The 26,700-nt window shown below is 37.0% G+C and overlaps 1 protein-coding gene across 1 annotated transcript; it reads left to right on the forward strand.

Annotated features, from left to right (window-relative positions):
• The first annotated feature begins 19,342 nt into the window (after positions 1-19,342).
• On the forward strand, positions 19,343-20,281 carry LOC122583857 (protein LIGHT-DEPENDENT SHORT HYPOCOTYLS 1-like). The gene has a single exon (XM_043756235.1). It carries the CDS (start codon positions 19,587-19,589, stop codon positions 20,064-20,066), a length of 480 nt encoding a protein of 159 aa, XP_043612170.1. The 5' UTR covers positions 19,343-19,586; the 3' UTR covers positions 20,067-20,281.
• The last annotated feature ends 6,419 nt before the right edge of the window (positions 20,282-26,700 follow it).

Raw genomic sequence — 26,700 nt, forward strand, 5'->3', positions numbered from 1 at the left:
TCTAGGAGCTATCTCAATGTTTGCTGGCAAGAAAATACAAAGGAAAAGAAAAGAAGTGCATCAAATCTTGCTAGCAGCTCGTCCTCCTCTAGCTGGTGATGCCACTTTAAATCTTCGATTGCCTCCCAGAAGTGTATTTGAAAAAGGGAGAATATTGGAGTCCCCTGTTGGCATATTCTTCCAAAACTTTAAGAATGATCAACTTTTCTTCAGATTGGCAGAGATTAAAAAAGCATCTACTGGCTTTCTGATCAGCATCAGAAAAAGATTCGCTAAAATAACAAGTGCTAGATCAGTCATCAGCAAGATAGATGAAGAGCTGATAAAGCCAACGAGAAGAGAAGATCCAGTGTTGAGGATTGCCAAGCAGAAGAACGCTTGGGAGATTGAATCTGCTAATCTTTGTTGAGACCTGGATTCGCTGATAAGACTTACTCGCTCCTGTGTATAATTAGCAAGTCTTCAGTGAGTCCAGTTATACTCTTCAGCGGGATGCATGCTGACCAAAGTTCATCATGGCGGGAAACATTCAAATTGCATGAAGACAAAGAAGTCACATGGTGGTTAACCAACTGTAATATGCCCTGAAGGGCAAATGTACATGTTGGGACCAAAGCAAGGGTTCTCTCTCTCTTACCCGATTTGGTATAGAAGACAATGGGCACATGATTCAAGTACCATGAGCCAATAGGAAGTCGACAACCACCATCAAGTCACAATCAAATCAGGCTGTGTTGCCTTAAGTCTTCCCCTATATAAAGCAACACAGCCACATTGTATTCAGTGTGTTAGTCACCTGAAAAGTGTGTGTCACTTGTAATTGCTTAAGTTTTTAGTGTGTCTAGACTTAGCAATTATCTTTGTTCTTTTGTATTCTTGTAAGTCAAGTGTAAGATCAACCATGTATTCATCGTTTAATCAATGATACATATGATTATCCTTGCATTGATGTATTACAATTGAACTCTACATTGTTCTTGTTATTTATTTACCTGCTTACTTTCTTTCTTGTCTATTTAATTAAAACATAAGTTGTGCATTCTTGGACTATCAAGCGGTATCAGAGCCACCGTTCCTAAATCATTAGAACAAGATCTGTTTGCCTTCTTTTGTTTATATTTAAAATTTCTGTTCTTTAATTCTTCATAAATTTCTTTTTAACAAGAACCATGTCTTCTGTTCCCAGCGTTGTGAACACACGTGACTTTGGCTATATGTCGACACCTCCTAAGTTTGAGCCCAAAGATTTTGGGTCTTGGAAGGAGAGGATGCTTCTACACATCGCTGGTGTGGAACCCTATTTAATGACCATATTAACTGAGGGTCCATACGTACCGATGTACGTCCAAAGGACTCCAGGAGCTACACCTGAAGCTTCTGAGATAGTCACTGACCTGATCAAACCAGAAGTCCAATGGACAGATGAAGAAAGAAAGTTGGTAAATCTTGATGCTAGACTGAAAAACATGATTATAGTTACTCTTCCTACTGAAATCATGAAACTAGTCATCAAGTATCCCTCTTCAAAGGAAGTATGGGATAGACTTGTCAGGACTTATGAAGGTTCTGCTGACCTTATTAAAATCAAGAAAATTGATTTAAAAAGAGCTTATGAAAATTTCTTCTCCCTCCCCGATGAAAGTCTTGAGAGCACCTACACTCGCTTTAAAGGGTTGCTCAATGATATGACAAATGTTGGCATTACCCAAGATAACTTTGAGGTATGTCACAAATTCATTGATTCTCTTCCTCTTAAGTGGCAAAACTTAAGACAAACTCTTCGTACAATGAAGAAAATCCAAGACTTTGATCTTGAAGAACTCTTTGGCACACTTCAATTTGAAGAAAGAGCACTGGCTCAAAATATTCGAGCCTCTGCTGATGCCAAAAGACATGCTGGCACTTCTTCTTTTTCTGTCAGCATCTCTCCTCATCCTATTTGTGACCCAATTGCTCTTGTTTCTACTGAGCCCATCGATCTCTATGATGGTGCCAGTACCTCTAATCTTCCAGCATCAATTCAGACTCTCATTAATGAGCTGGATGATGAAGAAAAACAAGAAATGTTTAATCACTTCATGGGCTTTGACCTGGTTGCTGGAAGAAAATACTCCAGAAGGTGGAATAATCGCAAAACGGTTACTTCCCTCAAACCTCCTGTTGACAAATCACAGGAAGAGTGCTGGAGGTGTGGCAGGAAAGGCCACTATCAGAAGGAGTGTAGAGTCTCCTTACCCAATCCTGCTGCATCCAAAACTAATCCTTCCAAATCTGCTGATGAATATAGGAACAAATATTATCAGCTGAAGGCCAAGGTTGCTGAAACAGAGGATAAAGTTCCAGCAAAAGGACTAATTGCTGAAGAACATGATTGGCTAACTCAGATGATTTTGATGATGACGATTATGTTGATGCCATGTGCCTTATGGCACTTGCTGACAGTGATGCTCTGACCAAGGATCAAGTCTCCTCTAGTCAGTGGGTGAACGTCACTGTTAAAAAGGTACACTCTCTTCTCTCTTCTTCAAATCAAGACAAGACCAAAATCATTGAGTCTTTGTCTTGTGATCTTCAGTTCGTAGAAAGTCTACGTGCTGAACTTCAATCTAAACTTAACTCTGTTGGAGCAGAGTTGAGTGAAAAATCTGAAAAACTTATGAAATTGAAAAATGTTCATGTCGAACTTCAATCTCAAGAGTTGATGACTTAAAAACTTCAACTTGAGAATGAATCTCTCAAGGCTGAAGTCTCTAATCTAAAGAAGATTGTGACCTCCTGGTCAAAGGCCTCTAAGTTTCATCATCAATGCTTGAGTGAACAAGTCCCTGCTCAAGTTCAAGCAGTAATTGGTGGCAATTTTGATGTTGCTGCCTCCATTGCTGATTCCTTTAAAGATGATGTAAAGCCTGAAGTCTCCATTCCTTCACCCTGTTCATCTTCCATCTCACTGGATGAAATGAAAAAGTGGTATTTTGTCAAGAGACAAAATGACTATCATGCTGAGATGGACTCTAAAGCTTCAGCATCTACCAATGATCTCTCTTCTTTAAATGCCAAAAGTACTAGTACTTCTACCAGTACTTTTGACATGTTCTCCCATCTCCCTATTGTTGGCATGATGCCACATGAAGGGAGAATTCAAAATTCTCCACCTAGAACCTTTAAAGGAGATATCTCGAGTGATGGGTATGTACCCATTGCTCCTCACCCTCTATCTACAAAAGGTGCTGAGCCTTTTAAAAGAAGCACCATTGCTGCTCCCTATGACTATGGTATCCCTCAGTGGGACAATCATGTCGATCAGCAACTTTCTGGTGCTAAATCTTCTCAACTTGAACCTTCTCATACAAATTCCAGGTCAGAACTAGTAAACAGAAGGGTCAAGTTCACTGATGAAAGACACGAGCAAGTACCTCCCACAAAGGTTGTACATGCTAATGCTGTATCTCAATCTATGCCCTCCAACTCAAATCTAAGGCATGTTACTTCTAAAAAGGGAAGACAGCCTTCTCAAAATAGATCTGACACTCCTCAGCGAGGACACTTTCCTCATCAGCAGGAAAGGTCTATAACCCCTTAGCGAGGATATTTGCCTCATAGGCAAACGAGGTCTACTACTCCTCAAAGAAGACAAGTGCCCTCTCAGCACAGTCAATCCTCAATTTCCAACAGGGAGTATCTACCTCATAGGCAAATGAGGTCTGTCACTCCAAAACATCAGGTCAGATCCACAACTCCTATTCGTGAGAATCTGCCTCAGCAGGGTTCCTCCTTTTCCCATCCTGCTGGAAAGCAAGCATGGACCATGATTAGAGGACATCAGCCTCCTCAAAATCATCATGGTGAATCCATACTTGGTCCTGTTCCCCAAATGCCACCTCCTAAGCTTAGACAAAGGAATAAATCAAAATCTAAGCAAAAGAGTAAGGCTTCCTCTTCCTCAACTCCTCAAATAAATGAACTCACTCAGCGAGTAAATGATCTTTCCTCTCAGCTGAGGGATTTTCTCATTCAAAGTCAAGGCAATTCCTCTGACAATAAATGTTATCTCTGTAGCAGCAGAGGACATGTTGCATCTGAATGTGTTCTATTCTGTCCAAAAGATGCTCCAACAGTTATATGTGAACCTAAAATCGCTACAGCTGCTGAAACATCTTCCTCCTCTAACAGGATCAGTGAGAACCTCTCTACTGAACCAGTTATCAGTGACACCTCCTCTGTGACAAATGCAAGCATTGCTAACTATATTGCTGCTCAGCACATTAACATTCCCCATTCTCAAAGGGTTGTTTCAAATGCTTAGGGCAACCCTCAATGCTGGTTGAGTAAAGTGCTCATGATGTTGTGAGCAGTTTTGCTTACCTTCATAGTAATGAAACCAGCATCTTGCCCTCAAGTGAAGATAATCCTATCCCTATCTCTGTGGGAAATCACCTCTCTCTGGTGGAGGCTCTCTCTATAGAGCCAACTTCCTCCACTGAAGTACCTTCAGAGAATCCTGCTGACATAGGGATGGATGAACAAAGTGAACCTTAAATCCTCTTTTCATCCATGCAGGGCTCGCTAGGTAAAGGAGTATGGTATTTGGACAGCGGATGTTCAAAACACATGACAGGCTCTAAGTCACTGCTGGATGACTATACTGAAGCACCTGGTCCTACAGTGGTGTTTGGTGATAACTCTACTGGACAGACTGAAGGGTATGGTCTTCTTTCTAATGGCCTTATAAAATTCTCGAAAGTTGCTTATGTAAATGGATTAAAGCATAATCTCATCAGCATAAGTCAACTATGTGATGCTGACTCAAAGTAATCCTTGATAAACATCAAGGCACTGTAGTAAACATCAACAAGGAAGTCGTCTTGGTTACTCCAAGAAAAAGGGATGTATATCTTGTAGACTTCACTCCTATCAAGACTGATAGTGAGACTTGTTTCTTTCCAAAGTTAGCATCTGAGTTGAATTGGTTATGGCACAAGCGTATGTCGCATGTGAATTTCAAAACCATCAACTCACTGGCCAAACAGAACCTTGTTCGTGGTCTTCCTCCTCTCTCTTTTGAAAAAGATAGGCTTTGTGGTGCTTGTGAAAAAGGCAAATGCCATAGAGCTTCTTTTAAAACTAAACAAGCCAACTCTGTTAAGGGTTGCTTTCACCTTCTTCACGTGGACCTTTATGGTCCAGTGAATGTCCAAAGTCTAAAGGGTAGCAGATATACTTTAGTAATTGTGGATGAATATTCACGATATACTTGGACAATTTTTCTTAACTCTAAGAGTGATGCTGCTGATGAAATCATTAAATTCATTAAGAAAATGGAAAATCTCAACAGCATAAGGGTCAAAGAACTCAGAAGTGATCATGGCACTGAGTTTAGAAACCACACTCTTGAAACCTCTTGTGCTGATCAAGGGATCTCACACAACTTCTCTTCCACTAGAACTCCTAAGCAAAATGGTGTTGCTGAAAGGAGAAATAGAACTCTTATAGAGGCAGCACGCACTATGCTCAGTGAGTCCTCTCTTCCCAGTAGGTTTTGGGCTGAAGCAGTCAATACTGCTTGTCACACCCAAAATAGATGTCTCATTGTCAAAAGACATGACAAAACTGCTTATGAAGTTTTAAGGGGAAAGAAACCTCAAATCAAATACTTTCATGTATTTGGATGTCCTGTCTTTATTCTTAATAATAAGGAACATTTAGGGAAATTTGATCCTAAAGCTGATGATGGTTACTTTGTTGGATACTCCTCTATTAGCAAAGCTTTTAGAGTATTCAATACTCGTCTTCAAAAAGTGGATGAATCAATTCATGTCACTTTTGATGAAAGCTCTTCTGCTCTTAGAGATATCCAGCCATCTTCTACTGAAGAGATCTTCAACGAGTTTAGTAACCCTCCTATGGAGGATGCTGACTCATATGTTGATGCTTCTTGCTCGCCTCCTCTTGATCAGCAACTCACTAAGGATAGTTCAGTAAACCCTGAGCTGGAGCAAGTTGCTGCTCATATTTATACGATTGAGCCAGTTGAGCCTATCTTAAGGTCAATCCATGCAGCATCAGCCAAACCTAGATCACTGGCTGATGATGTGCAAGTTGATGACTCTGCTGATGAAGAGTTTCATGATGCTTCAGCTAACACTGAAGACATGGTGTATGCTGATGACCCCATCATTGATAACTTAAATCAGACAAATGGCTCCACTGATCAAGCTTCTCTTGATCCTTCAATTACCATTGATTTCTCCTCTTATTCTTCTCCTGCTGACCCTATACAAATATCTTCCGCTGCCACTCTAGGTTCATCAAGTGTTCCATCCCTTAAATGGACTTAAAGTCATCCTGCTCATCAAATTACTGGTGATCCTCAGCAGGGCATTGTGACTAGATCAGCGACTAGAAATACATGTCTTTATGTCAATTTCTTGTCAATGATAACTCCTAAGAATATTGGAGAAGCCATGGTTGACCCATCTTGGGTTGCTGCCATGCAAGAAGAACTAACTCAATTTCAAAGACAGCACGTTTGGTTCTTAGTTCCTCTTCCTCCAGGCAAAGAACCCATTGGAACTAAGTGGGTTTATAGGAATAAAATGGATGAAGATGGTGTTGTTATTCGCAACAAGGCTAGGTTAGTAGCTCAAGGGTACCTTCAAGAAGAAGGAGTCGACTATGACGAAACCTTTGCACCAGTGGCTAGACTTGAAGCAATACGCTTATTCCTGGCACATGCTGCTTATTGAAACTTCACAGTATATCAAATGGATGTCAAGAGTGCCTTCCTAAATGGAAAACTCGAAGAAGAAGTTTATGTGGAGCAGCCACCTGGTTTTGAAGATCTAACCAAGCCAAACCACGTCTATCGTCTTTACAAAGCATTATATGGTCTTAAACAAGCTCCCAGAACTTGGTATGACACTCTCTCTGAATTTCTTCTCTCTCATGAGTTTCAGCGAGGATCTATAGACTCCACCCTTTTTATCTATAAAAAGGGTGTTCATGTTCTCTATGTACAAATATATGTCGATGACATCATATTTGGATCCTCCAGTAAGAAACTTTGCAACAAATTTTGCTCACTAATGTCCTCTCATTTTGAAATGAGCATGATGGATGAGCTAACCTTCTTCCTTGGTTTACAAATTCGCCAGCTCACTGATGGCATCTTCATAAACCAAAAAAAATATATTCGAGACATGCTGGCCAAATTTGATATGTCTAATATCACCACAAAGTCTACTCCCATGTCTCTTCCAAACAATCTCCATGCTGACCCTGATGGTAAGCATGTGAATCCCACATTCTATCGTGGAATGATTGGCTCTCTGATGTATCTCACAGCGAGTCGTCCTGACATTATGTTTGCTACTTGCCTTTGTGCAAGGTATCAAGCATCTCCTAGGGAGTCTCATCTCCTCGCTGTCAAGCGTATCTTCAAATATCTCAAAGGGACTTTCTCTTTAGGTCTCTGGTACCCCAAGGAGTCTACTTTTGACTTAGTTGCATACTCTGACTCTGACTATGTTGGCTGCATGTTAGATAGGAAAAGTACCAGTGGTGGATGTCAACTGTTGGGGGGAAGGCTGACTAGTTGGTCTAGTAAGAAACAGCATACAGTTTCCATCTCCACTGCTGAAGCTGAGTATGTGTCTGCAGCAAGTTGTTGTGCACAAGTCCTCTGGATGAAGAACCAACTTGCTGACTATGACCTAAACTTTTCCAAGATCCCCATCATGTGTGATAACACAAGTGTTATTGCTATCACACATAATTCTGTTCAGCATTCCAAAACTAAACATATTGACATTAGGTATCACTTCATTCGTGATCATGTCATGAAAGGGGATGTTGAAATTTACTTCATCCCCACTGATGACCAACTTGCTGATATCTTCACTAAACCTTTAGATGAAAAGAGATTCAAGGATCTCGTCAGCAGGTTGGGTATGCTAAATGGTGATTTTACTAGTTCAACATGATCACTCATGTTTTGCTGCCCATATTCCTTTTATGAAGATGAGCAGCGACTTCTTAAGTCAAAGTTATCAGCGAGCTCTTCCTTCTACTCGCTGATCCCTGTTGCTTTGGGAAAAAGCAAAATAAAGGCAATGGAAAGCCAAAAGTTTCCATCTAGTCCAGCAGCAAACGGCTGCTGGTAAAGACGTCTAAAATCTGTTGATCCCTGATGCTTTGGGAAAAAGCATAACAAAAGTAATAGGGTGCTGAAAGTCCCTATCTAGTCCAGCAGCAAACGGCTGCTGGTAAAGACGTCTAAAATCCGTTGATCCCTGATGCTTTGGGAAAATGCATAACAAAAGTAATAGGGTGCTGAAAGTCCCTATCTAGTCCAGCAGCAAATGGTTGCTGGTAAAGACATCTAAAATCCGTTGATGGCTGACAATTTGCCAAAAAATGTTTAATGCTCATCAACATCCACCTCTTTTGTTTTTGTGGTGCTGATCAAAACTTGGTAACCATTATTTCTTCAAAACCATACAACTCTTAAGTGGATACCTCAAGTTATCTGAGTGTATTCCACTACGTATCTTTGTTAATATTATATTATATATATCTCAAACGGTTACCTTGGTTTCCTCCCAAATGGGCAACTTGTACACTGTATGCGCCGTATGAACTCGAGTACAGTTGAAATCGTGGTTCATATGGTCACATCATACACCTCTCATACGTATATGGGTACAGCGTTCTTTTATTTCAAAATAATATTTTTTGTTGCCACGTATGAAAGAGAGTACACACGACAACTCACTTTTTGCAGTCATGGGACCCATATCCATGCCATATATATGCAAATCTCTCCATTTCACCCTCTCTTACGTTCATTTCTTTCTACTAATCTTTCGAATTCTCTTAAACTCTTCATATTCTCTCAAATCTTTCTTATTTCCTTACAACATTCATTCTTCTAATCTTTCTTCACTTTCATCAAAAATGACTTCTTCATCTGAACAACAAAACATCTCTTATCTCAACTCTAAGGTATATGATAATGAAGGCATAAATCCTTTAAATCAAGTATCTTTCCAAGCATCAAAACTGGTCATTAAGGCCAACAACTATCTGAGGTCTGTAGAGATCCCATCAAAAACAAAGGGGTACTTCTCCATGTTGGACTTCATTATGGGATGTCCTGCCAGAAAGGCTATCTATTCCGATCTAAAGGAGATGAGTGTCCATCTCCTTAGAGAGTTTTGGTGGACATGTGATTACAAGGTTGCCAGTAGCACCATCACTGAAACTGTACTGAAAGGAGAACACACTATCTCCATCTCCGTAGACTTGTTGAGAGATGCTCTTCGTCTTCCCAAACAATCTGAAGAGCATCCATATGTGGAGTTCGTCCCCATTGGAGTGTGGAAGGAATGGTTGTTAACCATTGGATATGGGACCAACACTGAACCTGCACAACCTGTGCACAGCAACCCTCAGAAGAAATATCTACCGGGTGTATGGAGGTTGTTGTTCACCCATGTAATCCAGTGTCTGGGTGGCAACAGTGGCTCTTTTGATCAGGCCACTGCTGCACAAATGCAGATGATTTATGCGCTGGCAAATGGTCGCAACATTGACTTTGCCAGCGTAATTTTTGAAGATTTAAAGGGGAAGGTCACTACCAAGAACAGATCAAACTCTGTCCCCTTCACTCGCTTTCTCTCTATGATTTTCAAGAAGGAGCTGAAGGAAAGGTATCTCCCTGAAGGGGCTCAATTCATCCTCTCTCCCAGGGTTGCAAGCTTTGTTTACAAGATTCCAGCTTGTGATCCTGAGCAGTTTGATTCCAAGTACGCTGTGCTCACCCCAGAAATGAAACAGGTACTTTATTCTGTATATCCTGACGTATATAGACCCAACCCTGCTGGAGCTGGTATGCTGATAATCCCCCCAGCAACCTCCAAAGCTCCCAAGAAAACCAAAACACTTTCTTCTTCTTCCACTTCACCTCCTGCTGCTGTCCCAAAACAGCAGCATCGAGTATCAAAGGGAAAAACTACTAAGGTTAAGAAGTCCTCACTGCCCAAGGACAATAGAGACCCAGCCAGCCCATCAGCAGCCTCAAAAAGGGCTGCTGACGAGAAAAAGGGTAACCGCAAGCAACCACCTCAAACTTCTGTAGGTGAGGTTGGTGAAGATCAAGGGCCACCCCAACCCATTAGAGTTGAGTCAACCGATCTAATCATTCCCTCTTCTTCTCAACCCTCTGAGTCGTTGTCAGCAGCCATATCACAGGTGATGCTAGAGACAACAAAATCTACGGCCGATGATGCTTTGGTGATACAACACATTGAAGCTGAGGCACCCGGTTCCCCTACCCCTCTAAATTTCTCTGAAGAAGGGATGGATGTCGAAGGTGGTGGTGTAAAGGAAGGTGGAAATGTTGAAGGGGATGATGATGAGAGTGATTTAGATTTGGGAGAGTTTGTGGCTGATGAATTCCAGCTGGACTCCTCCATCCAGGCTGATGAAATGGAAGCAAGTGATATGGAGGTTGATGAAGAGGCTGCTGCTGCTGCTAGTGAAAATGCAGCAGCCATCAATGATAATGTAGAAGTTGCTGCAGCTGACAACATTGAAGCAGCGACTAATGAAAATGCACAAGAAGCTGCTGCTGATGACAATGCAGCAGCTAATACTGAAGTGACTGAGGTGCAACCTCTTGCCACACCTGTCGATTCTCAAATTGTTGACAGGCTGGCCAGAGTTGAACATCAGCTGAATGATCTCACCAAGGCTGCCACAATCGCTGTTCAACTTAAAACTCATGAAGATGACAGATTGGTGAAGATCTTGGAGAACTGGTACAGCAAGCAGAATGAAAACACTGCCAGCATTGAGACAATAAAAGAAAAATTTGTATCGATGGCTGCTGATCAAGAAAAACTTCGCACCTATACAAATTCTATCAAAATTTGTATCGATGGCTGCTGGTCATCCGTGGGCTCTCTCGATCGCTGTGCAAGATTGGACCTGTTGTACGGTTCTTAGCACAGAAAGCATGCAGCAGCAGTGACTCCGCTGCTGCTGAAGTAAAAACAGTGGCCGACCTGGTTTCTCGTCTTTCTACCCAGGTTGAAGCAAATACCAAGGCTATCAATGCCTTGGAAACCACTGTGGCCAGTCTTCCTCCTCCTCAAGTATCATTTACTGAGGAAGATCGTAAGTGCCAACAAAAATTGGAGCAAGAGGTCGGGGATATCAAGAAGATGCTATCCCAACTTCTCCAACAGCAGTCAGCCCCAACAGCGATGGTGGAGGTAGTAGTTAATGATACTACCTCCAAGGGGGAGAAAGTGGATGCCGCTGTAATGGCACTTGTTAGTGAAGCAGTGAACAAAGCTGTAAATGATATTTATGAAGCTTCTGCTGACAAGGTTGCAAATGAAAACACTGTAGCGGCCACTGATGAACTGGCAATAGTGGCCGTCAGTGAAGAAAAGGTGGATTCTCTCCCTGCTGACACTGAGGGGGAGACAAGAACTGATGAAGTTCTCCCTGCTAGTGTTGAGGGGGAGACGATTGGTGAAGCATCTGCTGAGGGGGAGCAACAACTGATAGTTGCTGAAGCTCCCCAAGTTGAAGAAGAGGAAATGAGTCCTCGTGTAGCCAGGGCAGCTTGGGAAGCCGGTTTTGCACAGGAAATGGCTAGGGACACATCCAGGGAAGTGCTCAATATTTTCCATCCTCGCTTCCTTGGAAATGCTGAAGTGTCTAGAATAACAGCAGCTCAGAGAAAGCAGCTGACTGATGCTGGCTTTTTCAAGAATCCCTCGCCGCTGACTGCACAGAATGCATCCATCACATCCCCAGCAGGAAATCAATTTCAAGTCATCGATATTTTATCAATTACTGCTGAGGGAAAAACTCAAGAGGAGGCCATGGAGGAGCTGGATAGGCTGAAAGTTAACAAGGAAAATGAGAAGAAAAATCTCGAATATATCAAGCAGCTGGCCCTCTTGGAGAAAGATGAGATGGATGGAGAGCAAAGAATGCTGCTAACCACTGGTGGGCCTGAAGCTCTCTACAGACAAAAGCAAACTGATGTAGAGCAGCAACTGAAAGAAAAGAGAGAGAAATTTGAGGTGGAAAAGGCCAGGTGGTTGAAAATAATGAATGATAGGAAGAGGCCAGAGAGAATCACAGCAGCTGAAGTTCACAAAGCTGCCATGGGAACAAAAACCAATCTAAAGTTCCTGAGAGAAGGACACAGTGCCCCAACTAAGATTGAAGATGTAAAGTTGACCAACTTGGGAGCTTCATAATGGTATGAAATTTATATGATCATCAAGGATAAAAAGGCTGTCAGCTATGAACAACTTCAGGGGATGCTGAAAAATTACTTTGAAAAGGCACTGAAGTTCGAAACAAAGTTCAAGGCAGACCTTCCCATGCTGAGGGCAGTCTTTGGGTCTCCAGCAGCTGTCTCCTCCTTAGCAGGCAGGCGTGTCAAAAGAAAGCTTGCTTCACAATCCTTGCCTGCTGACCTTCCTCCTATCTCTGGTGATGCAGCCTTAAATCTGAGGCTTCCTTCCAGGTGTTCTTTTGAAGAAGGGAGAATACTTGAAGACCCTGCTGGCATTTTCTTCCAAAACTTCAGAAATGATCAACTCTTTTTCAGACTGGCAGAAATTGAACAAGCATCCACTAGTTTCCTGATCGGCATCAGAAGAAGATTTGCAAAGATGATCAGTGCTCGCTCAGTAATCAGCAGGATTGATGAAGAATTGATGAAGCCAGAGAGAAGAGAAGATCCAGTGCTTAGAATTGCCAAGCAGGAAGATGCTTGGGAGATAGAGGCAGCAAATCTTTAGATGTATATTTTGTAAAAGCTTTATGCTTAGCTTGTAACTCACTTTTATGATATAAAAGACATCTTCAGTTCATATTACATTCTTCTTACTTATTCAGCAAGTCTCTACAGCGAATAGGGGGAGATTGTTGAGACCTGGATTCGCTGATAAGACTTACTCGCTGCTGTGTATAATCAGCAAGTCTTCAGTGAGTCCAGTTATACTCTTCAGCGGGATGCATGCTGACCAAAGTTCATCATGGCGGGAAACATTCAAATTGCATGAAGACAAAGAAGTCACATGGTGGTTAACCAACTGTAATATGCCCTGAAGGGCAAATGTACATGTTGGGACCAAAGCAAGGGTTCTCTCTCTCTTACCCGATTTGGTATAGAAGACAATGGGCACATGATTCAAGTACCATGAGCCAATAGGAAGTCGACAACCACCATCAAGTCACAATCAAATCAGGCTGTGTTGCCTTAAGTCTTTCCCTATATAAAGCAACACAGCCACATTGTATTCAGTGTGTTAGTCACCTGAAAAGTGTGTGTCACTTGTAATTGCTTAAGTTTTTAGTGCGTCTAGACTTAGCAATTATCTTTGTTCTTTTGTATTCTTGTAAGTCAAGTGTAAGATCAACCATGTATTCATCGTTTAATCAATGATATATATGATTATCCTTGCATTGATGTATTACAATTGAACTCTACATTGTTCTTGTTATTTATTTACCTGCTTACTTTCTTTCTTGTCAATTTAATTAAAACATAAGTTATGCATTCTTGGACCATCAATCTTTAGATGTCTTACTTTGTAAAGCTTTATGCTTCAGCTTGTAATATTCTTTGATGATATAAAAGATATCTTTCTTTCATACTACATTCTTTTCTAAGTCTTATCTACTTAGCAAGTCTCCTCAGCGAATAGGGGGAGATTGTTGAGTCTTGGATTCGCTGATAAGACTTGCTCGTTGACATGTGTCATCAGCGAGTGTTCAGCGAGTCCAATGACTCTCTTCAGCGGATTGTATGCTGCCCAAATTGTTGGTTTAGGCGGGAAGATTTCAAACCAGATGAAGACAAGAGTTACATGGTAGTTCTTCTAACTGTAAAATACCTTATATGACAAAGGTACAAGTTGGGATCAAAACAAGGGTTTTCTCTCTCATACCCATTTTAGTAAAGAAGAAAAGGGCTCTTGCTTGGAAGTACAAGTAGACAATGGGACGTCGACAACCACCATCTATCACCATGAAAGGAAGGCTGTGTTGCCCTAATTCCTCCTCTATAAAAGGCAACACAGCCGCATTGTATCAAGTGTGTTTGTCACCTCAAAAGTGTGTGTCACTTGTAATAGTATAAGTTTGTAGTGTGTCTAGACTTAGCAATTACTTTGTTCACTTGTATTCTTGTAAGTCAAGTTTATAATATCGACCATGTATTTATCGTTTAATCAATGATATATATGATTATACTTGCATAGATTTATTACATTTGAACTTATCATTGTTCTTGTTGGTTACCTTCTTATCTACTTTCTTGTCTAGCTTAATTATAACATAAGTTGTGAATTCATGTACTGTCAAAAACTTATCTAATAACATATTTAACTAAAATACGAGTATCCTTTTTGATTGAATAGAACCAGGACTTGATTATTTCGCCCGCAATTTGCATCAAGCTAATCAATAGACATTAGTAAGTTTTATGTTCTTGAAATTATTTCTACTAAATTATAAATTAACATGTGGACATCCTGTTCATTCCTCATAAGAGTGTGTAATTTCAACATTCATTATATTGCACACCTTAAATATCAATATTGGGTTCGAATCAAACAATATCTAACACTTGTTATTATAAAAAGAAATAAAAACGTGAAAAATAAAAAGAAAAAATTATTTGAAGAAGTTTTTTTTTATGTATTTTAACGTTTATGTTATACATTTGCTAATTAACAAATGAAAAGAGTTTTCTCAATTATTTTCATCTTTAAATATATTTATAACCCTTTATAAAGGATATTGGTCTCACCTATTTTAAAAAATTCAACATTTTTTATACTCAAAATACCCTTATTTCTTAATCCTAATTTCCCTATACACATAATCTAAACTTTTAAACTATTTAATAAATAAACAATCATCTCTTTAAAAGTTATAGAGAAATTATCAAAAATACCATTAATGATTAACTTACAATATCAGTCATTTAACCAAAATATCTCTATTAACTTTTACATCAATTATCAATATCACTCGATGCCGCCTCCACCACCAACAGTTGCCCCTACCACCATACTGTTGTTGCCACAACCACCGCCGCATTCTGCGGGTAACATACTAGTCATCAACTAATAAAACCACAAGTTAAATATACCAATGTGTTAGATAACGAAAATTAGTGGTCGACAAATCATTCCTATTGTATAATTGAGTTTTATTTTTAAGATTTATTGATAGAAATATAATATTTTTTTACGGAATTATCAATCTTTGTGCATCGCGCATGTACTATACTAAATTACTAATACATGAGGGTCTTAACTCTTAACACGAAAATACAAAAAATCTCGATCTTAACTCTTAACCTAAAAATTAAAAAAACAACAACATTATATGTGAAGATAATGATTAGGTTAATCACTGTTCACTTGCAATGGAAATTGATATTAGCTATTTTACTTCTCATCTTTTATTATATATTTTTATGTTTTTCTTTCTTCCTGGTCATCTGTCTTAATAAGTTACTTCTTTTACACTAGTTTGTAAACGAATACGTATGTATTTATATACCAAAAATACTCTTAGTAAAATAATTTACAACAAAGATTTTTAAACTCAAAAAATAACTACAATATATAATTTTATATCAATTACTTTATATTACATGTGTGAAAATCCAACAAGTTTTGAGTCTTAAGTTTCATCCTAAATATGCGTGTTTCGAGCTCTGCATACTACCCAATTAGATGTCACTGTGGTGTTTCGAATGCTAATTACTAACAACTAACTCGTTGTTAAAAAAAAATAACTTACATGGTCATCCGCTACCGCCGCCACCATTAGTCATCGTCGCCATCACTCATCGTCGTCACCTCCATCACTGTCCCCGCCAGTGGTGGTACCACATGGGGGCAAAGGTTGCAAACGTCTCTCTTAAAATTTAGATTTTGTCATGTATTTTTAAATTTTTTATTGATTTATAAATACTTCCTATAGGTTTTTAACATTTTGACCTTTTTTATCTTTATTTTTTATGGATTTTTTAATTTTGCCACGTTTGAAATTTTTTTATGATATCGCCTCTGGTCCCCGCTGCCACCACCACACCGACCCACCGCCATCATCACCGTCCTATTACGTAGGTATCTCTAGTAAAAAATAGTAATATATATGGATTCTTTACATGAGAATATAAACGATTTACTTAGAAATAATAATCAACCTGACAAATGAATCACTATTTACACGAAATAGATGTTGATACTGAAATTTGTCTACGATTATTGATGTATTAGGGTGGTTGAGATATATAAATAACTTTACTACCTAGATATAGATAACCTTTTAATATCTATACTCCTATATAAAGATTATCACCCTTTCTATTTTTAGAAATAGTTACTCAAATGTTAAAGGAGAATTTACCAAATTGCCCTTTTAATAAAAACCCACTATGGAAAGTGTTTTATAAATTACCAACTTTGCCCTTAATTAATTAATTTACATCATAAACCCTTATTTTAATACTTAACACTTTAAACCCTTATCTTCTAAAACTTTTCACTATCACAATTACATCAACCTACACCACTTGACACCGCCACCACTACCAACAATACCATCACCGCCACCACTAGACCGTCTTCTACACCACCGCCGCCGCATTGCGCGAGTACCATGCTCGTCTATTTAAATGATAAAAGAGATACTCCGACTTTGCATGTTGTGAACGACTTATCGTATGTTGTTAAAATTAAAAATGTTAACTGGTTGATCCAACTTCCAAGCATGCTCCTTTACTTTATCTCCATTTACAAATAACATATTTAATGTCACTAAAGTTTCCTATGCAACTAGGTTTCTGCAAGTATATTCAAAAGTTAAGGTAAGATTGTCAATAATTAACCGTTTATGCAATGATCACAACTACGTATAGTATTATTTGCCCACGTTTAGTGTCGGGGACTATAGATTATCTTATTTAAGCTCGTGTTCGCTATTTCAAAACACTTAATTACAAATTCGTTTAATTTATTTATAACCATCAATATGTATATAAATTAAAAATAAATAAATAAATTGAAAGGCATGAATCAAATCATCAATTGCTTCCAACACAATTTAGCTTACACTAAATTAACCGGATCTGTACTAAAGAGTCATTTCATCCTCAATACCTTGTAAAAGAAAAACCTCAACTAAACCTCTCATTAAGACTCAAACCTGAATCTTGAGAGACTTGCGTGAGATAACTTGTACCATTTGAGCTATTTCTAGTTTAGTTGTTTATTTCTAAATTGTTTGTAATTCTACCTTGTCTTGCTAATTACTAATTATATTAATAAAAATTATGTCGTTCTAAAAGAAAATATTATATAAATAGTTGTAGGTAAAATAATTTTGAAGGACCTTATAAATAATAAGTTCAGACCAATTTATACGGAATTTCAAACCCTATATATATATATATATATAAAAGTATATACTCGTATATATTTCCAGAGAAAAATAAGAAGAAAAACATATTAATGATATTAAGTAGTCTTCCAAAGTACTATTCTGGTTTTCTACCCCATAGCTACTGCTTGTACGATAAACTTATCAATGCGTAATTGTCACATCTTACTGAATGACACCACTGATATATAGAGAAGGGCTCTTTTGGATTCATTGACATCTACAATTGTCTTGATGTGTCACTTTTGGATTTTGTAGGATTTGCAGAAGTACATGTTGAATAACAATTGTTATAGATTCCATGTGTTCCCATTTATGTTCTCAAGATCTTGTTGGCAAATCTTTTGATTCCATTTGTTTCTCATTCAAATTGCTAACAAATTTAGTCATTTTTAGTATCAAGCACTCAAATTCGCACAAATTCATCCATTTGCGAACAAAACTTAGTAAAATGAACTTAATCGATCCAACTCTCTCAAGAAACTAAAACAACCTTTGAAACCAATATGTTAGCAATACGTGCATCTTTTATTCGACTTGATGTACCTTAATTAAAATAATTGCTTTCATTAGATGAGAGCTAGGTTTGGAATTGAGTGAGATACATGCAAGGTTTGAAAGAACAAATCAGCTTTAAGAGATATCACATTGAATGTTTCTTTAATATCATGAGATGTCTCATGATGTTAATTACTTGACTTTTAAAGGTGACTTAGTAATCAAGAGCATACGATCTTCCAAATTCGAATCTCTTAGTTACAATCTTGGGGTGGCATGAGAGGGATTTGGAAATGGCCATTTACTTAGTATAGCCAAACTTGAGTTTATAAGTTAAAACCAAGTGTTAGGACCATGATTAGCTGAAGATGACTTGGTCGCTGAATTATGTCATCATCAGGGCATCAACATGTCATTACAACAAGAAGTTTATGATCTTATCATATCTTATAAGTCAAATATAAGCGGGAAAGGAAAAAAATACTTGATACCAAAGGGTCACATGATCAACATCAAACTGTCATGCAACCTACTTTATCCATGTATGGAAAAAGACACGGACGTGTAAGACTGCACCAATATTTCTAGATCATTCAATTAAAACGGAAAAAAAAAAAATACAATCCAGAAACATTAAGTGTCAACAAAAAAAAGTCAAAACACTTTACCATTGGAATGTTGACATCACATTCATGGTGTTCTTCCATTATAAATGGCAACCTTGTGAAGACAAAGTTCTGCTTGCTAGTCCATTGTTTTACTAAGTCTAATTAAAAATCAAGTTTTGTAGTAGTGATTATACATCCTATGTAACGCTTACACTTTGGGCTTTTTTAGAAGAAAATAAATAAATAGATATTGTAAGATTTCTTTATGCTTATTAAGAACCCAGTTATAATTGCTGTAGTGGTTTTAACATTCCTATTGAACGCCAAATATGCCCTTACTTAAAAATAAATGAAAAAAAAAAAAAAACTTCTAGTACGTAAAATTTCTTTTATTTAAAGCTTGTTGTTGCTACTTTAGGGCATTACTTCAACATTATTCTAAAGCATTTGAATATCTTTTTGCTATTGTTATTGACATGTGACTCTTTGACCGAAGAAAATATATTCAAGAAAACTATTCAAAATGTTGAAAATGATTAAACATTAGCAACAAAGAGACAAGTGAAAGTAAAAAGAACCCCAAGGTAATAAGGTACGGATGGCAGGGTAAAATTTTTAGTTCACTACACTATTATTAACTTCAATTCAACATTTTCTTCACTCCACTTATAGATAGATCTCTATCTCTTCTACTTATAGCGCTCTCTCTCTCTTTCTCAAATTGCCATCAATACCTTTCCCTTTCTTGCAAAATGCCCTTTTTTCTTCACAATAATAAACATTCTCATGATCCATTTGTGTTTATAAAATACCATCATCTTTTTATCTAAATCTGGTATATATATTTCCTTCTCTTAAATCTCTATCTTTTTTCATTAATTGTGTATAAGTATTGTGTATATATATAGTATAAAATAAAATTAAAAAACTAAAAACCCTAGTCAACAAAAAAAAAAATATCACCAGATCTGTGATGTGAATTTACAATCTATGGACTTAACAAATACCTCATCATCTTCTTCATCTTCACCTAGTCGTTACGAAAGCCAAAAACGACGAGATTGGGATACATTTGGGCAGTTTTTAAGAAACAACAAACCACCACTTTCTTTCCCTAATTTTAACCCTAGTCATGTACTTGAGTTTTTACACTATCTTGATCAATTTGGAAAAACTAAAATCCATATCCAAACATGTCCTTATTTTGGAGTACCAAACCCACCTACAGCTTGCCCGTGTCCTTTTCGTCAAGCTTGGGGCAGTCTTGATGCACTCGTTGGTCGGCTTCGGGCAGCTTATGATGAACATGGAGGAGACCCGGAGGTAAACCCATTTGGTGCACCCGAAGTGAGGCGGTTTTTGAGAGAAGTTCGTGATTTTCAAGCCCGGTCAAGAGGGATTAGTTACGAGAAGAAGCGAAAACGGCCAAAGAAGTCGCAGCAACAAGAGGATGATCCAAATGAACCCTAAAAAGTGTAAGGAACCCTAATGAGACAAGGATTTATATATATATATATATATATATATATATATATAAAGATCAAGTCTGTATTAATTAATGTGAGAAAGATGCAAGTTTGTTGAGAAAAAATTGACTTGATAATTAATATTATTTGTTTTCTCCTATGTTTAAACTTGTTTATGTTATTGGTTTTCATGGAAATGAGATGGATTTTCCAGTGTTATATATGTGTGTGTGTTTGTAAGTTATATATTCAAATAATAATGGTGTACGTACAAGAGATCAAGTTGTCTGAAATTAATTGTAATATATTCATATAAACACCTTTTATAACCGGCCTTTTTTGCTCAAGTAATAAATATTTTGGGTTTATAAATTGTTCCTAGTAAATTCTTGATTATATGGATTCATAATATATAGTCTAAATTAATGTATAGGATATAGTATGTGTGAGATTATACTATCAAAGTTATCTCCTCGATCAATGCCATATATGGATTTTATCAAGTCTAAAACAATACCACCTCGATCACGAGACATAGCTTTTTATAAGCTTATGAAATTCTATAAACATATTACTCTAATTAAGTTCATAATTGGGTCTTAATTAAAATGGCAGTTGCTAAGACTTAAGAGGTCCAGTACATGGGTGGGTCCCATATTATCTAATTTGAAGATTATAAAAGTTCATGGGGATGATATTTGATGCAATATGAACTTTTATACAATGCAGGATAAGTGACCATATATGGACATGCGATTATCATACACCATTTGCAAGATGGAGAAATGGAAACAACATTTACATTTTGTTTTTAATTTATATTACCTTGTTTTACCCTAAATATTGAAGTATATATATGTACGTTTTACCTTCGCTTGATCTTTATTCAAAATTAATTACTCCGTATTAATTATGTTACTAATTATGATTTTTCCATGCATCGGTTAAAAATCCTTCTTACTTTGATCTTAATCTTATATTTACCTAGGCCTTGCTAATCTTATATAACTTCTTCCTTTGCTTATCATAACGGATTTAACGGCTGTTATAATGGTTAACGCCCATGACCACAATCAATGTAGGAACACCATTCACTAAAATAACATTTTATTGATAAACATATTCGAATTACAATAAGATTACAAATTAAAATTACTAACTACCAACCAAAGCAAGAAACAAAATACAGAAATGAAAACATAAAAGAAGGAGGCAAAAACGGGTCGAGGATTCTGTTAAACAAAGAGCCTTTAAAACTGATTCTGGGCCACCCAAGTGAACCGTCAGTTTCCCAGAGTACAACAGCCAAAGCAATATGTACTGCCGGAGTTAACCTACAACCCAGAATATATCTTCAAGAACTGATTGAAGTGAAGAGAAGGAGAATAAATGTTGATTTGAATCCAGATTGAAGTATTGGTGTTAGTGATGGTGGTGTTGTTGGTTGAACCACTAATGCAATCTATTATTAGTGTTCAAGAGCTTGAGGCACCTGTTGTAACAGGTGTCAAGCTGAAGACCAACATCACCAGGCGACACTAAGTGTGTTCCACTCAAACCATTGAAGCCATAATGGAGCCGAGCCGAGCTAGCCAGAAACAAAGGTGGCTCTCGGCAATGCGAGCGTGCTAAGTGCAAAGTACGCCACATTACGTCTCATCACCCACGACCCCGGTTAAGGGTGCGGGCGCTTCGGTTGCTTTGCACCATCCTTGCCCACTTGGGGTTTGACCCCTTATTAGAAATTATTATTCCTCCAACACTCCTCCTTATAAGCACACTTAATATTTATACTTCTACCAATGTGGGATAAACTCACATTAGTTAAATACATTTTAAACTTCATTATTCACTTGAATATTTTATGTTATATTATTAAACATACTAAATAATAATACGCATAAAATTTCCAAAAATCAATAACTAATCCTTTAGAAACTCATCATTTGTTTAGGACTCATCATTTATTCCCACCAAAAAAAATAACCAAAACAAAAACAAGAGAAAGTATCACAAATGGTCCCTATGGATTTTCATATTAAGTTGCCCCTATTCTTTTTTTTTTCCGTCGCACAGTCCCTTTGTAACACCCGTCATTTTAAAACCTTGGTTTCAAAAAACTTTTGTCAAACGACGTTTAAAACGTAGCGGAAAATGATCACTTTAAAACTTCCCCATCCGTAACCGGATGATACCTTTATAAAATGGTGTTACTAACGTGCATCATTAAAACAATATAAATGAAATCCAAGTCTTGGCACAAACATAAATGCCATATATTATTACATGTAACATAAACGTAAATAATGTAGCCGAAACATAGGCTATAGGAAGTCTAAATATTCAACAATCTATGCTAATCTTCTTTATTGCATCTACCCATCTCACGAGCTAAATCTTTCTCTAGCTCAAACCTGCTATCCTGAAGGACACAACATTTTTATAAAAGCAAGTGTTAGCTAATAAAATTAGCTAAGTAAGATACACACATTTTGATAAAACGTTCTTCATTTTACTTTCATAAAACTTCGTCATATTTTACTTATCAAAACATAATCACATTACGTATTATCCGCAACAATCATAGATCAACCCACACTTCCCTTTTCCCACATTGCATCACATTTCATTTCATATCAACATATACATCATATCATCATATACTCACATCTTAATCAATATCTTATATCATATCAACATAGACTTACCACTTAAACGTAACTTCATATCATATCTTGGCATATCACACATAAACTTGTCATACGTATTCATGTTAGCACATGTTCTCACGTCACATTGTGATCTCATAACGTAAAGCACATATACTTCTTTTACACACACACACATATATATATATATATATATATCTTATTATCAACTTAATCAGCATAATTAACTTCATCTTACATCGTACATATCACACTTAAACATATCACACATATAAGTATAGCACATGTAGGATATATACTCCTAGTTGTGCTTATCAACAATAAATCATACTTATAATCAACTTAATCAACGTAAGCAACTTAATCAACTTATTATCTTATCAACTTATCAACTTTGATCAACTTTAATCAATGTATCGACTTATCAACATGTCAACTTATTGTCTTATCATCTTTAATCAACGTATCGACTTATCAACTTTAACCAACGTATCGACTTATCAACTTTAATCAACTTTAAGCATTCCGTTATGCTTTTAACATTGGTGGTTAGTCACTCCACCCGGAAATACTAGATCAACATAACTATGCCGCAAGAAATTACTCAAGCGACCACTTTTTAGTATCACGTCATGCTTTTAACATTGGTGGTTAGTCACTCCACCCGGAAACACTAGATCAACATAACTATGTCGCAAGGAGCCCCCCAAGCGACCACGTACGCACTAGCTTTCCAACTAGCACGGGTTAAGCTTAACACAACTTATGCTCGAGACTTCTTATCTTTATTAGCTTAGGCTAAACTTTCACCTAAACCAATCACTTATCAACATCTTCACTTTACTTTATATTAGCTTAGGATACGCTTTCACCTAAACTAATCACATATCAACATCTTTACTTTACTTTAACTGTAGGTATATTCATTACCGAATGAGTTTCACACCTACATCAACGTATAACCACATTAACGTGCACAACTCATAACATTTCTTCGTGTATCTAGTGAACTATACATTTCATACTTAAGTGCACATATAAGCCATCACATATCAACATTTAGGCATATCAACGACTTTATCAACATCACATCACATATCATGTCGTCATAATTATAAGCATCATACTTTATATGCACAAACTTACTTTTACCTTAAACGTCAACATATCAACTTAAATCATTTCAACAACACATATCATAAACACTTCACGGAAACATCATTGTAATCATCACACTATGCATGCATATAATTACTTCAACTTTAAACGTCATCACAACATAATTAACTACTTCAGTATGCATATATTCCCATATAACCTCCCGCATGACCCGGATAACCCAACACATATAAGATAATCCGATTAAGAGGTTAATTAAAGAAAATTACTTTTGTTGTGCCTCCAGCGTGAGAAAAAAGATGTATCTCACATCGATGGAGTACTCACAGTCACAAATTTGTTTACCGTACTTCACAAGTGTCATCGATAACCTATGATACAAGAACTATCAATATATAAGCCAACTAGACACTTAAATGCGCTTAGGAACTCTCTGCAGGCTGATCTCGTCGAGCCCAGAGGTGGTCTCGTCGAGTTCAATTTCCAGAATCAGACCCTTCACTTGCAGATGATTTTTCGACCTCTAGAAGACCAAATGAGTCAAAACTTAGTTCTTATAAAATGTAGGGAATTCAAAGACCTTTCCAGAAATATAAAGTTTGACTCTTGAAGTTATATAATGAATGATTTATGACGTTTACAAGATAGGTCTGTAGAAATCGTCCGTAATTAGACCACTTTTGGAAATCGACACTTTTCGGCTATGTATGGGCAAAATCAACAGAAACTTTGTTCATATAGATTCAAAAAGACACATATGCCTTTTCAAAAGTATAAGATTAATCTTCTAACTCTTTGAATTAAAGGAGATATGACTTTTGCAAGATAACTGAAAATTCAGACCTATGAAACCCTTTGTTTTCAATATCCCTTCAACGACCGAACGACCTTAGCAATACCCCACGACCTAAAGAACTCATATAAATACATTATATGACTCATGTGATGATTTCACACGATCACTTGTTCCAGGGACAAGAGGATACAATAACAATATATTAGATTACTCGAAAACCCAAGTAATTGATAACGAAACGTAATCATATCAACCCTAACCCTCAAGGTCGATTTTACAGAGACAAAACCTACTTTAAAACTTAATCAACAATCAAATGATAATATAATACCTGTAGGCTTGATCAACGGATGGAAAACCAAGCAAAAACCCTTCCGAAATCCCCTGAAATCGACTATAACTTGAAAATTTGACCTAGGGTTTGTGTGTAAGAGTTTTCTAGGGTTTTGGATCTGATTTTTCTACACTATGGTCATGCATCATGGCCTTTATATACTGAAACAACTTTCCCAACTTTACATCTATGCCGTCACACTTCGTTATAACTTGTTTCATCCCTAAACGGCTCTTTTAACGCCTACGGGAACACTTATCGACCCTTATATCTTATTGGGGGCAATAATTGACTTTATTAATCATTATCAACTTTGATTTCATTCCTTTAAATCACTTTAACACATATCTAACGTAAATCATTTAACTCACATAAGCACATACAAAACACATAGTGACTAACGGTCGCTAACGACAAGTTAACGGTCAACGTCAAAAAGCTTTGGGATGTTACACCTTTGGTTTTTCATTCTCGTTGTTAGCAGTCTTGACACTAACTTTTGTTAGTTTTGTCCGTTAAATCCCACATTTGTATTGCACATGAGAGCATTTTGGTTCTTTTACCTCTAAAACACTCATCCTCTCTTTACCTTTCAGATCGAAACTCATCATCATCCTTCTCCTCATTGTCACAATAGCTAGTCCTGTCATAATGATTCAATAAAAAGTCAGACTTGATGGTATTGACTCGTTATCAAAACACGAATGAGCAGACAGTCAATGGATAACAAAAGCATTGTGAGTTCTCTTAGTAAATACAATTATAGACATGTGGGCGCATTGACGGAACTTGAATTATTGTATTAAAGGGACTAAAATATGAAGATTTTTATTTGGAGTGATTTAAAACGATGTTTTCATTAAATTTTTAAATATAATTTGTAATTTGTTGTATAAGTTTAGACATAATAAAATAAATTTTGGATGGATCACAATCTCCTTTGGTCCCTATGAAATTCCGTCTCACACACACATATTTATATATATATATATTTACTTTTTCAACACCAGCATCAACTTTAATACTTTATTAATTTATATATATAACTTTGGTTAATATTATTATGTTGATGTTGATATTATTCCTAAATTGGCGTGGGAAAAAGCTGAATGCAATGAACTTGTAATGCATTATCGATCGATACTGTGTCATGAAAGTGATATGTAATAATTTATTAGAAGTGACATAGATTAGCGCCTAGCTAGCGGCTTACATATTCAATTTTTTCCAATTCGATCAATCAGTTCACAATTTGATTAGACAGCAAGCAACTAATATGGTCGATCAGCTACGGAAAAGAACCTGGCGAATGGAGACGGGTTAATTTAGTCTCATTTCGGACAGGAAGTTCTTGGTATAAACAACGACCTTTATTTAGTTTTGCGATCGTTAGAGTTATAATACATGTGTATCTATATATTTATTTCTACATCTTTTTTATATGTCTTTTTATCGTGAAATAAACAGTTTACATTATGCATAAATAGGTTGTGATGATTTGAAAATTAAATTTTTTGTGAAAATTAAAAAACTGGCCAAATTAAACACACCGTGATCTGCATTTAACACAATGTGTGTTTAATTTTTTTTAGAAAATAAATTGTGTTAAGTTCATATCACAATGTGTTTGAACAATTTTCTGATTTTCACGCGTTATCAAAAACACATTGTGATTTAAAACTTAATACAATGTGTTTTTAGATTACACAATAGAAACACA

The sequence above is a fragment of the Erigeron canadensis genome, chromosome 1, assembly GCF_010389155.1.
Source record: "Erigeron canadensis isolate Cc75 chromosome 1, C_canadensis_v1, whole genome shotgun sequence".
NCBI classification, from domain to species: domain Eukaryota; kingdom Viridiplantae; phylum Streptophyta; class Magnoliopsida; order Asterales; family Asteraceae; genus Erigeron; species Erigeron canadensis.

Excerpts from the sequence above, each read along its gene's own strand:
- LOC122583857 (XM_043756235.1), top strand. The coding sequence starts at position 19,587 with ATGGACTTAACAAATACCTCATCATCTTCTTCATCTTCACCTAGTCGT.